The sequence below is a fragment of the Spodoptera frugiperda genome, chromosome 24 (genome assembly GCF_023101765.2).
Source record: "Spodoptera frugiperda isolate SF20-4 chromosome 24, AGI-APGP_CSIRO_Sfru_2.0, whole genome shotgun sequence".
NCBI lineage: Eukaryota > Metazoa > Arthropoda > Insecta > Lepidoptera > Noctuidae > Spodoptera > Spodoptera frugiperda.
In genome coordinates, this window is record NC_064235.1 from 2,847,501 (window position 1) to 2,860,623 (window position 13,123).

Genomic DNA, 13,123 nt, shown 5'->3' on the forward strand with positions numbered 1-13,123 from the left:
GCACAGAGAAAGGTCACTGCTAGGACCGTATGGAAGTGTCTACAATGCGACGTCAATCTCTGCATAGAAAATTGTTTCATGGATTACCATATATAAGTGTGTGGCCGGAATAAATTATATATTGATTTTTTTATTTGTTTTTTATTTCAAAAAACCAACTAGAACAAATAACACACACACTGAGGCGTTGCTGGAATAAAAATAAAAATAACAGGCAAGATCACACTTCACACTCAGGACAACGTTCACATACCTACAGCACTTAAGACACAAACACTCACGTTCATTCTAAACACACACACACACGTACATACACACAGGCACACGCAGGCGCACACACACACACACACACACACTTCCTTTCGTACATCGACAATTAGTAACTTACACCATTTGAATGATTTGAATGTTTAAACTTCGTAAGATGTACCTATATATAAGTATTTTTCTCTTTATTATTATAATACACGCTGTCTATGCTTAACGGGAGGCTCCAGTCCAGTCACAATATTTTTTGTACAATCCTTTATGAACTAATAAATATTTTTAATTTTTTTTTCAAATAAACAACTTCAAAAATATAATTATTGCATAAAACCAATTCATAAATAAAATATTGCATAATACCAATTTATAAATAAAATTATTTAAAATATTTAATTAAAATTACATCGTGTGTGGGAAACCTTAGACGGGCGGCCATGTTGCTATTATTTCGCCTTCTCGGACGAGGCAAGAGCGCTCGGGACATCGCGGTAAAATTACGAGGAGTAGTGTTTTGTTTCGATTTAATTAAAATACTTAGAGTTAACCAAATATAATCATATATACATCAAAAGAAAGGGTAATGAGTCTAGATTGTTGTAAAAATATTTTATTGATAAAATATGCAATAGTTGTGCCGTATATTCTAAAAAGGTAGAAATAATTCTGTTTTTTTTTTCTGTGTTTCATGTTTAACCCGTTTTATTGTATTTTAAAGATTAACTAAAGATTAAAAAAAATCGTTAAGATTGATCAGTATTCTTCTATCTTTTTTTTGGTATTTTTTTCTTTATTCTAGGCATTACGGTTCAGTAGCTATATAGGTTTTTTGTTACGACGAACTTGCGAGTCGCGCGCGGTTCGGATGCCGTGCACGGCTGGACGTTAGAGAGATAAACGGTCGCGCGGGCCGGACGTTAGAGTGGTTACCTGACTTGTTTAGTTTTTAGTTTACTGACCAATGCACCGTTGTTTTACGTGCGTGAGGGGGGAAACTACAATAATGGTATAATGACACTTACGACCATTATTATTTAGACTTCAAAATCCATTACTATTTATAGTTAGTTAGTTAGTTATAAACAAAAACTTGTTCTTAAAAATATCGTTTTGTCCCCAGTCTTCGCATTCGGCCGTTCATACTCAGTGCTCTTCATCGCCCGGGCGCTGCAGGGCATCGGGTCCTCATGTTCCTCCGTCTCCGGCATGGGCATGTTGGCTGAGAGGTACCCTGATGATAAGGTAAGCAAATATACACCCTATAGGATATGATAGGCATGGGACCTATTTAGTATTTTAGATTTAAGTAAAAAAAAATCAGTGGTGCTTGGCGACTGGGCTTCTCCCAGTTGTGCAGTCTCCTTTGTGCCTTAAGGCTTTTAAGTCATTATGTCTCCTGCATTAAATTCACCGAGGGAAGTGGAAACTATCGTTTTCTTTTTCTTCTCTCTCTTCTCTAGTAATATCTTCTGATTTCTTTCGTTGCGGTATCCAAGACAGCTATTCATTTCCCTGCGACGCGCCGGACTTCAATGTGACTTTACTGCGGATCCTGGTGTATAGGAGGTGCAGCGGTTTTGGGAGGTTGTGACGAGCTTATCCCATTAAAAAAAACACCCCCTGATAGTCTACTACTGCTTGATAATGGACCTTTTCTATGTAAGAGGGTTTGGACTGTCTTCCATCCCGCAACCAAAAAAATCAGAAGATATTATTAGAGGAGAAGAAAAAACTGACTGTTATTGTTGATGATGCTGATCACTCAGAAAACTATATATTATTTTATTCCTAGGAACGAGGAAACGCAATGGGTATCGCCCTAGGTGGACTTGCCTTGGGGGTGCTGATAGGCCCGCCTTTTGGCGGTCTCATGTACGAGTTTGTGGGGAAGACCGCACCATTCTTGATGTTATCTGCGTTGGCACTGGGAGATGGATGTATGTACATAATTTTACTTGATTTTTTAGCACATTAGCTGTTTTTTTTATGGTATAAGCCGGTAAACGAGCAGACGCATCACTTGATGATAAGCAATCGCCGTCGCCCATGGGCATCTGAAACACTAGAGGCGTTACAGATGGGCCTTTTGGGGTTAGGAATTTAAGTGTTGTTGAGGAATCATGGATTGTGAAGATTTGGAAGTGGGGAATTGGGCGTCTGGTAATCTTACTCACACAACGAAACACAACGTTACGAGAGTAGCCGTGATTTTTCAATTTAGTATGTCTCACGATAGTTATTACAAAAAGATATAACTATATTCATAAGTGACATGTTAGTTTATTGTACACGAGTCGCGCTGAGAGATATTATCTCATCACTTTGTATCAAATAACTAGTTAGCACGCAGTTTACCTCCCACACTGCGCTGTAAGGAAGTATAGAATTATAGGACATTGCAATAATGTTCCTAGACTGAGATACGAGTATTTCTTACAGCTGGTATAATGTTACAAAACACGGATTGTTTAATTTTAACCCTGGATATCATTAGGTAAGCGTCCACAGACCCGTATGGGACGTACGCACGTACGTGGACGCTTTTGTATGAGTTTATTTACAAGACAAACTAAATTCCGTTGCGTAGGATACAGACCTGTGGACGCTTTTACCTTAAGCTGGCTTGATTTAAATAAAAGTACTTGGAAGTGGTTACCGTGCAATTGTATTCCGAATGAATGTACCAGCTCAATAAATGAAATAATACTTTACGCTAATACGAGAGCGCGTTCGGCGCTCTGATTGGTTGGAAAATTAACTTTAAAGTCAAAGCATTTATTTCAATAAATTGATCCTTAAGCAAAGGCTTAGTATGAGTTTGTTTTACGTTGAACGAGGCATTCGGCGTTGTGATTGACCAGCTACATTAAACCAACCAATCAGAGCGCCAAATGCCGTCTACAAAGAATACTTTTGAAAGATTGCTTTTACTTAAAATTGCTTTTACTTAATACTTTTGATTCTTGCTTCTTACAGTGCTTCAGCTGATGATCCTCCAACCAGGAGTGGTGCGCCAGGAGTCGGAGCCACCTTCTCTTAAAGCCCTCGTCTCCGATCCTTACATCCTCATTGCGGCAGGTTTGTATACAACAGCATATATTATGTGGTACCAAAATCTTAAGTTATTTAGTATACAGGTTAAATAAACGAAAGCAGAACAGTACAGAGACAGTAGCGGTTATACTAACTTTGTACGTGTAACAAAAATGCCATATCTTTTGACTCAGTCGGCGCTGAAATAAATGGTTGCTGTCTTTGTATGAAAATCTTTAAAAATAGGCAACACCTTATAGGCGCAAGTTTTTTTATTATTAGTAAACTTTATGGGCAGTTGTATACGCGCTTCTACGCGGCGTATCTCTTTAACCTAGCGCCCTAGGCAAACTAGTTTAGCTTAGGGATAATACGACTCCTACATCTGTATACACAGTGTATAGAGGACGGCCATAAGTGGCCACTGCTGACCAAAGGCCGCTTCTCACACGGAGAAGTTTCAGCATTAGTACCACGCTTGCTCAATGCGGGTTGGCGATTTCAAACGAATAATTAGATATTGAAAGCCCAGATTTCCTAACGATGTTTTCCTTCACCGATTGTCGCTGGTGTCTAAATAATCTTACCAAGTACATATAACTCGGAAAGTCCAAGCACTTGCCTTTGATATTCGACTGCCGAGAAGCAAGCGTCTTTTGCCTCCGGACCACCGCGATATTTTTATGTGTAGAGGTGATAGGATTATTTTATACATATTTCATTTTCCAGGAGCTATCACCTTTGCTAACGTGGGTATCGCGATGCTGGAGCCAAGTCTTCCGATCTGGATGGCTGATACCATGGAGGCCCGCCGGTGGCAGCAAGGAGTCGCCTTCTTGCCGGCCAGCATCTGTTACTTGATCGGTAAGTTATTATGGTATGGTAGATGGATCACCTGATGGTAAGCAATTGGCGCCGCCCATGGACATGCGAAACACTAGAGGCTTTACAAGTGTGTCGTCGGCTTTTTGAGGGTGGGAATTGGAGCGTTTTATGAATATACTTAATGGATGGTAATTAATGGCCACTTATCCGTCTGGTGGTAATACAAAATGTGGCCGACGAATAGGATCATTAAACGCTCTGAGTAAGAGCAACCTAACTCGGGTTCCAATACACCCAGGTTATACCCATCACCTACCGAAGCACAGACTCCGGCGTAAATTCCAAAAACCTTGGAGGTTCGCACAAGGAAGCTTGGAAGCGAAGCACTTCGTGCGAGTGGGTGTGGATATCTAATTTTTTTAGCGGAAATAATCCAACGCCTCGCAATGGCTCTTAGTGGTATACACCACCCCGACTTGCATGGAGCCGGAGCCTAGGGGAATCAAGTTGTCTGCAATGTTACCGTTGTCTTGTACAAAGAGCTGAGCTGGGTGGTGTCATATTTTTAATTTCAAGTAGTGACATTAATAAATTAATATTTGGTTTCTAGGTACGAATCTGTTTGGGCCCCTCGGACACAAGATGGGACGATGGTTGGCCGCCTGCTCTGGACTTATCATCATTGGACTGTGTCTTATTCTGGTAAGGAACCCAAAGTATTTTCAATCAGACCACTTTTAAAGGCATTATTGAAACGTCGATCGACGAATAAATCAACGGATGATGTCATCATAAATCCTACTTCGCACATATGAGGATTAAACATACATAGAAAATCGAAACGAGATTCATTGGTTGGATTCACCCAATACACCTGAAGGCGCTTACAAGTTGTTGTCAATCGACGAACAAATCCGGTTTGGGCGTCATTGGAATATCGCCTTATTTAAACATGTAGAAAATAAGAAATTTGGGATTAAGGAAAGGTAATTGGGTCTCCTTAGGGAACTTTAACGTGTTTCTTCTCACACAACGAATACACAACGCAAGCGTATGTTCATCACGTCGTCGGCATTTTCTCCGCGATCGACAGTGGACGTGTTGTATAGTTTCTTACAAGACAAACTAAAATCCGTTTGAGCGTACGATGCAGGCCATTAGTACCGAAGCATGGCTCTCCAACACTTATTGTTGCTAACGACGGTGACTGCACGGTTGGCGCGGTGGCTGGGCATCTGGCTGCCGTGCAAAGTGTTGCGGGTTCGATTCCCGCAAGGAACAACTCTTTGTGTGATCCACAGATTGTTGTTTCTGGTCTGGATGTTATGTGTATGTGAAATTGTATGTTTGAAAACGCACCTACGACACAGGAGAAAATCCTAATGTGGGGGAACAATTTTTTTTTTTTCAAAAAAAAAATTGAAATTATCTTCTTTTTACCACAGATCCCAATGGCTCGCAAACTGGAACACTTGATAATCCCCAACGCTGGTCTCGGCTTCGCTATCGGCATGGTGGACTCCTCCATGATGCCAGAACTTGGCTTCCTGGTGGACATCCGTCATGCTGCAGTCTATGGCTCCGTATACGCTATAGGAGACACCGCCTTCTGTCTCGGATACGCTGTTGGTAAGTTTAGGGGCTTTAGTCTTTGAGCAGTGCAAGAGGGACGGAGCTATACAACCTACATAGCTCCGTCCCTCTTGCACTGCTCAATGATCGACCATTCTGACACAATTGTAATAGCAGACTAAGGCCTCAGATAATATCACTTCTTTTTATTATGGTATAAGCTGGTAAACAAGCAGACGTATCACCTGATGGTAAGCAATCGCTGTCGTTCATGGACACTTGAAACACCAGAGGCGTTACAAGTGTGTTGCCTGCCTTTTGAAGGTTAGGAATTTAAGGGTTGTTGCGTAATCGGAGATTGGGGAGGATGGTAATTGGGCCTCCGGTAACCTCATTCACACAACGCAAGCGTTGTGTCACATCGGTTTTTTGAGGGCGTGGTATCACTCCGGTCGAGCCGACCCAGCAGTGCCGAAGTATGGTAATCACGCACTTAAAATCTTCTTCTTAAAATCTTAAAATCTTCTTCACTTCATGTGGCTGAGATAGACCGACTTTGAGACTACAGGTTTGACAGATGTCTGATAAAGTAACTCCAAAGCGTGGAGACAGCTAACCTAATAATCGTATTAAAATAAATGGAATAGGTCGGCAAACAAGTCGTTGCCTGATGGTATACAATCAGCGCCACCCAAGGACATCCACAGTACCAGAGGAGCCACAAATTGTCTTGGTGGGGGTTAAACATTCGAGAATTGGGGAGATTGGGAAAAGGACACCCAAGGACATCCACAACACTAGAGGACTCACGAGTGCGTTGTCGTGGTGGGGGTTATAAGTACGTTGGCAGGCTTTTGGGGGTTAAACTTGGCTTTTGGGGGGAAAGGGTTTAATTAGATTTTTAAAGTATATATCTCTTCTTCCAGGACCCGCACTCTCAGGAGCTCTGATGAACAGCATCGGCTTCGAGTGGATGCTGGTCATCATAGCAGTGCTCAACTTCAGCTACGCACCCTGTCTCCTGTTCCTCAGGTCACCACCAGCCAGAGATGAGAAACAGGTACATATAATCTATACTAATATTATAAAGCTGAAGAGTTTGTTTGTTTGTTTGAACGCGCTAATCGCCGGAACTACTGGTCCGATTTGAATAAATCTTTTTGTGTTGAATAGCTCATTTATCGAGGAAGGTTATAGACTATAAAACATCACGTCATCAACATAATAGGAACCGAGCAGAGCGGGTGAAACCGTGCGGAAGTATGTAGCTAGTATTTTTTATAACGGTCTGACTTGCAGACAGCAGCTGTATGCAGGTCGCTTACAACCTCGCGATGTGTAGTCTTTGGGGGAGGACTGTGGGAGGCAGGAGACATGACCAGCAACCGTAGCAGTAACTGTTGCAATAACTGTAGCAGTAACGGTTGCAGTGGGTGTTGCAGCTACTGTAGCAGCAACTGTAGCTGTAACTGTAGCAGCAGCGGTTGCAGTAACTGTTGCAGTAGCTGTTGTAGTAATTGTTGCAGTAGCTGTTCCTATAACTGTTGTTGTAACTGTTGCTCTAACTATTGTGACTATTGCAGCAACCTGTGACTATTGCAGCAACTGTTGCAGGAACAGTTACAGGAACAGCTACTACAGTAACTGTACCACCAACGGTATTAGTAACTGTGGCAGTAGTTGTTGTAGTAGTAGTAGTTGTTGCAGTAACCGTAGCTGTAACTGTTCCTGTAACTGTTGCATTAACTGTAGCTCTGCAGCTGTAGTTGTATCTGTTGTAGTAACGGTTGCAGTGAGTGTTGCAGCAACGGTAGCAGTAGCTGTTGCACCAACTGTATAGCAATTTTGCGTGACATATAAAGATTAAAAATATCGATTTACAATACTATTCCAGATTCTGCGTAATATTTTTTTTTTATTATTAAAAAACGTTGCCCCACATTAGGATTTTCTCCTGTGTCGTGGGTGCGTTTTTACAGACATACAATTTCACATGCACATGACACCCAGACCCGAAACAACAATTTGTGGATCACACAAAGTATTGCTCTGTGTGGGAATCGAACCCGCTACACGTTGCACGGCAGCCAGTTGCCCAGCCACCGCGCCAACCGTGCAGTCAGTTTCATATGAATTAAGTTCTTAAGTAATAATTAATTAAACATTTATTTCCAGAGCCTAATAATCAGCGACAAGTCATCCGTACGTTACGTGAGCTATCAGAACGAAGAAGAAGAATAAATAACGCCGCCATGTTGTCCCGCCATTTTAAATCCCGCCATTTTTTGACGTTTACCAGAGACTCGGGAGTTTCTTTTTAAATGGAGTTTTATTATAACTTTCGTGAGACATACTAAATTAATTATTGTGTTATCGGCTTACTGACGTCACTGTTTGACGAGGAACTCGATTAGTTTCATGCCATGCTTTTTTTAAGGAGGGAAAATCATCTAATGACTTCTCTCGCGAAGAAAGGGAGTGTCAGACTCTTACTGACTAAAAACAACCGCGTTCATACTGCTGATTTTCTGTCGAAACTCGAGTTTCGCGCCCATCGCACCCTCTGTCTAGAATCACGCGCACATTCTGACGCGCGCCTGTCGCGGAATGCTGCTCATGAACATGAGCCTCTAGCATGGCTTGAAACTAGTCGAGTTCCTCGTCAAATAGTTACGTGAATAAGCCGATAACATAATAATTAATAGGGGTTTGCTTAGACGTCAAAGGAGTTGTTATAGACGAAAAAAAAGTTAAGATTTTAAATATATTTCTTCTTATACTGTAGCGTATTGCCCAAAAATGTATATTTTGAAATCATATCTAATATACCTAATTATAATATACCTGTTATATTTTGTGTCTGTCTATGACTTATATATACAAATATTTCTAGATATTTTCTCTGTAGATAAAATCTTCTGACCAATTTTGCTCTTTGACCTAAAACTGTATACTATTGTCGCTTTTAATATTGTCTATGTATAATATATGTCTACGTGTATACTTCAGCGATTTAAAAAAATACTTATATACATACCTAGTATATAAAGATAGTAGAGATTATTTTCTATTCCATAGCCTAATACATATAATCTTTAAAATTGAACAAACTTAAATAACAATTTTCTTAAAAATATACCAAACGAGAATACTTCTATTCAATCTTTTATATCCTCGCAAATACTTCTTCTTATACGAAAATATTATGTATTTATATAAACCAAGGCGTGTATTTTAGCTAATATATAAAAAAATACAATAATCAAATAAAATGAAAATGTATACAATAAAATATGTAGTGATATTAAATGTCGGCTTACACAATAATTATATACAATTTTAATATATTATAATATTATGTAATATATATACTACATAATTTAATTTTGCAAAGGTGACTTTGACAATATTTCTTTCATATACATATATAAAAATGTATTCATGACAATATAAAAAATTTATGCTAAAGAAAAAATATTCGTTTCGATAATTTTATAGGAAAAAAATGTATTTCTTGTACTGAAATAATCAGTACCTAACCAGTATTTTTAATATAATTTAATGTCTAGATTGAATGTCATCGTTCGGTTTAAAATTTCAGGGATAGAAAGCGTGACATTACTTACTTATTTTAGGATAATTATGGTCAAATAATCTTGACCATTTGGCCAAGTGTGGGAGAGCCATGCTTCGGCACGAATGGGCCGGCTCGATCGGAGTCATACCACGGCCTCAACGAAAACCATTTTACACATCATGGTGTGCTCAATAGAAAAGAAAACATTTCATTTCGAGCAAATCTATGAGAAGGCCACGACATATGCACGGTTTTAAATGTATGACATGCTTTCTAGACAGGTAAATTAAATAAATACCTAAAAAAACATTTTTAAATATTTTAATTTGACAATAATAATATACATATACGAAATAATCACACATTTCATTGGATGTCGGACCAAAGAGACGTAGAAATTTCATTTATTATTATCATAATATCTAATAATAATTATGAGCTTAATAATAAGTCTTGTAAATAATGCAATAATAATGTGTTTAATGACAATATATATCACAATAATATTGCTTATTTTAGTGTTTATTATAATATATAAAAAATATATTTACTGTTTAGAAATACCTGTGCTTAGATAATAATATAACAGTATCAAGAATATATATTAGTTAAACTATATTAATATAACATCATATTATAACATGGGACTTATAACATAACAGGTGTTAAATGTGAGTGTCACATTGCCACGCCTCTGCCTAACTTATTAGTGAATAAAAGGCGTGATGTTATGTATAATTTAAGACCAAAAAACCAACTTAAATTCGCATAATATGTAACATTAATTTATGCCATTATTACCAGTGTTTCTTATAGTATAAAAACAAAATTTAAATGAACACGGCTATAAAAATTTGGCTTCAATTTAATATAAAATATATTACAATAAAATTAGTGTATTGTAAGACGTTTTATGTATCAATAATAGTTTAATTTATTTAATTATTTATTCTTATTATTGCGAATATGAATGGTTGTAAATACTTAGTATATATTATACATATTACATATATAAATGCTAATCATTACGTATGGAAATGTTAAAATTACATTTCAGACATATTATTTATTTTATTTTCATTACATCGTATTTAAAATCGAAGTATAGGTTATATACCACCTGCTTTTTTATGTCCTTTTACAAAAAGAAATAATCGACTTAAGAAAATCGGTTAAGAACTAAAATTTTTAAAATAACTTTTATTTCGAAGGTCGGTGTTAAATAAGAAACCAACACCGACTTTCTTTAGTCAAGCCAGTTATTTTGTTTTAGCAAAAAGTGTTTTGTATTTGAAAAACAGGAATGTTTGTATCCCTAACACACAAAAACAATTTGGAAAGTGTTAAAAAACAGGCTGTATATAGCAATATCTTTACATTCTCTCAAATAATGGCTGTTCTTGATTATACTCATAAAACATTATGAAAATAACATATTATATTATTCAAATATATTATAATGTAGTACATGTTTAATCACATTAGATCGCTGTTATAAATTCGTAATAGGTATTTATTAAAAAAAATAATATAATCATGTTTGAAAGTAGAATTGTGTTATAATATTCTTGAATTCGATGGACAAGTTTCTTCATTTGTGTCGTTTAAGGACTTGAATCTATTAACCCTTTAACTGCCCAGTGAAATATCAAATAGCGTGTGGCTACAAATCGCAAAAAAAGATATCTACACCAAATAAGATGAATAAATCAACAATCGTGTGAATAGAACAAAAGAAATCATGTACGTTCTCTGTAGCAACATACTTATACGACAATAGGGATACGGATATATGCCACAAATATGTGACACAGACAGTTCAAAGGTTAAGCAAAATTAGACACGAGACATGTTGTTTTACTATCTACTCGCATCATTCGACAACATGTCGCTAGGGTATACAGTATTGATTTGAACGACATTTATATGTTGCTAGTCACTTTTCCACTTAACATTACTTGAAGTTTCTCAAACATCTTTAGCACTATGACGTTCCCAGTACTTAACTCTGTTTCTCTTAAAAAGTTCAAAGCTAATACACAGCAGTTGTTAATGAATTCGTCGTGAGACCAACATGTTTCTTAGCCTCATACTAGCTATTCTTAATTCTACGACACACGCAAAGAAAATTGTGTATGGCTGCACAATTAATCTGTAGAAAATGTTGAAATATGTCCATTTCATTCAATTTCCAATAATAATAATCACTATTACATAATTAATAACAATTTTATCGTAAAAAATATATTGTAGTAATTGAATTAATAAACGAAACTATCTATATTAAAACATTTCAATTTATCACATAAATAATCGCATTTTAAATAATAATTAATGAAATATACATTCATTTAATCACAATATCTTCCAATATTAGACATTTAAAAGTAGTTATAATATATTTATTCAAATATAATTTAATAATAATATCAAAATCATTATAATCTATTTAAAAATTGAATCAGGCTTCATCGTAGGTGTGTTATTATTATTATATAGGTATATATAAATATTATTATAATATACTACATTCAACGAATATATACATGCATTATTAATGTGTAGTGATTTATGAAATATTAATAATATGTAGTAAATAATAATGAAACGTAGTAATATTTAATCGTCTGGTAGTATATTTTAATGTAGTGTAGAATTACAATCATTCATATTTTATTTATATTTTTGACAATAGCTGGATTTGGGTCCTTGACACAACCTAATGTGTATTTTTAAATAATAATTTGTCTTGTAATCCGATTGGCAAATGGTTTACATTGTTTTAATGTAGTGTCTATATGTTTTCATTGTAATTAGACAAGTAGTATTTTTAGATGTACCTAGTGCGATTTTTAAAGTTGTATTTGAAGGTCGTAATTGTCTTGTTCATTTAATATTTATGTTACTTTACGCGGGTCATTATATACATATAGGTACGTCGTAAATACTAAAAGGCCGGCAACACACTTGTAACGCCTCTGATGTTTTGGATGTCAATGGGCGACAGCGATTGCTTACCATCCAGCTCGTTTGTGTGTACTGAAAACTAAATAAACAATTATCTTTTCCTTAACAAGATTTTTTCAAAATAACTTTAAAAATAACACTTTTGATAATATTAGAATAAATAACAAAATAATATTGTTTGTACAAGAGCCTCGAGCTAAAAGTGTATCGTAGTAATAATTTGGGAAACTTTGTAATATAATATAATAGTAATAATAAAATATATTTATTAAAATATATACAACATATTAATATTAATAATTGTAATATTATAACCCGGTTAATAAGCGATAAATACACTAGTCGGCCAAAATAATAATTTAGAAATAAGCTATGAAATGTATTTAGGATATAGATATTTTAGCGAATTTAAACAATGCCAAAATCGCCATTTTTAATTAAATGTAAGGAAACGCAATGATGTAGTACTTTTAGAGTTCGTCCATGTCCAGAAAATATATATTTTTTGTGAATAATAATTGCAAATCGTGTGGTGATTGTCCAGTCAACTGATGGTAGCGAGGTTCACTGTCCAGTGACACACGTACGCTGGTATCGTCATGAGCTAATGTCGACATGTAAACAGTGTCTCGTGTAGTGTAGAGATTGTCCAGTCAACTGATGGTAGCGAGGTTCACTGTCCAGTGACACACGTACGCTGGTATCGTCATGAGCTAATGTCGACATGTAAACAGTGACTCGTGTAGTGTAGAGATTCTCCAGTCAACTGATGGTAGCGAGGTTCACTGTCCAGTGACACACGTACGCTGGTATCGTCATGAGCTAATGTCGACATGTAAACAGTGACTCGTGTAGTGTAGAGATTGTCCAGTGAACTGATGGTAG

General features: G+C 36.5%; 3 protein-coding genes and 1 long non-coding RNA gene across 13 annotated transcripts in view; 3 read left to right on the forward strand and 1 right to left on the reverse strand.

Annotated features, from left to right (window-relative positions):
• LOC118278720 (alpha-centractin) overlaps positions 1-13,123 on the forward strand; it is an 800,945-nt gene that overhangs the window by 404,950 nt on the left and 382,872 nt on the right. Inside the window, exon 13 of the mRNA XM_050703710.1 lies at positions 12,801-12,909. The gene's annotated coding sequence lies outside the window, so the exon portion shown is untranslated. The remainder of the gene's footprint in view (positions 1-12,800; positions 12,910-13,123) is intronic.
• Positions 1-13,123, reverse strand: part of LOC126912297 (uncharacterized) — a 126,150-nt gene that overhangs the window by 57,816 nt on the left and 55,211 nt on the right. The gene's annotated exons all lie outside the window — the stretch shown is intronic.
• The window catches only part of LOC118278399 (uncharacterized), a 136,103-nt gene that overhangs the window by 49,418 nt on the left and 73,562 nt on the right, over positions 1-13,123 (forward strand). The window lies entirely within an intron of this gene.
• LOC118279032 (synaptic vesicular amine transporter) overlaps positions 1-13,123 on the forward strand; it is a 418,685-nt gene that overhangs the window by 22,690 nt on the left and 382,872 nt on the right. For all 8 annotated transcript variants that reach the window (XM_050703644.1, XM_050703637.1, XM_050703643.1 and 5 more), the window contains exons 6-13: positions 1,385-1,506; positions 2,057-2,201; positions 3,241-3,342; positions 4,027-4,161; positions 4,733-4,824; positions 5,568-5,751; positions 6,621-6,754; positions 7,870-12,800. In XM_050703644.1, the coding sequence (XP_050559601.1) occupies positions 1,385-1,506; positions 2,057-2,201; positions 3,241-3,342; positions 4,027-4,161; positions 4,733-4,824; positions 5,568-5,751; positions 6,621-6,754; positions 7,870-7,935 (980 nt within the window). In that variant the 3' untranslated portion in view covers positions 7,936-12,800. The remainder of the gene's footprint in view (positions 1-1,384; positions 1,507-2,056; positions 2,202-3,240; positions 3,343-4,026; positions 4,162-4,732; positions 4,825-5,567; positions 5,752-6,620; positions 6,755-7,869; positions 12,801-13,123) is intronic.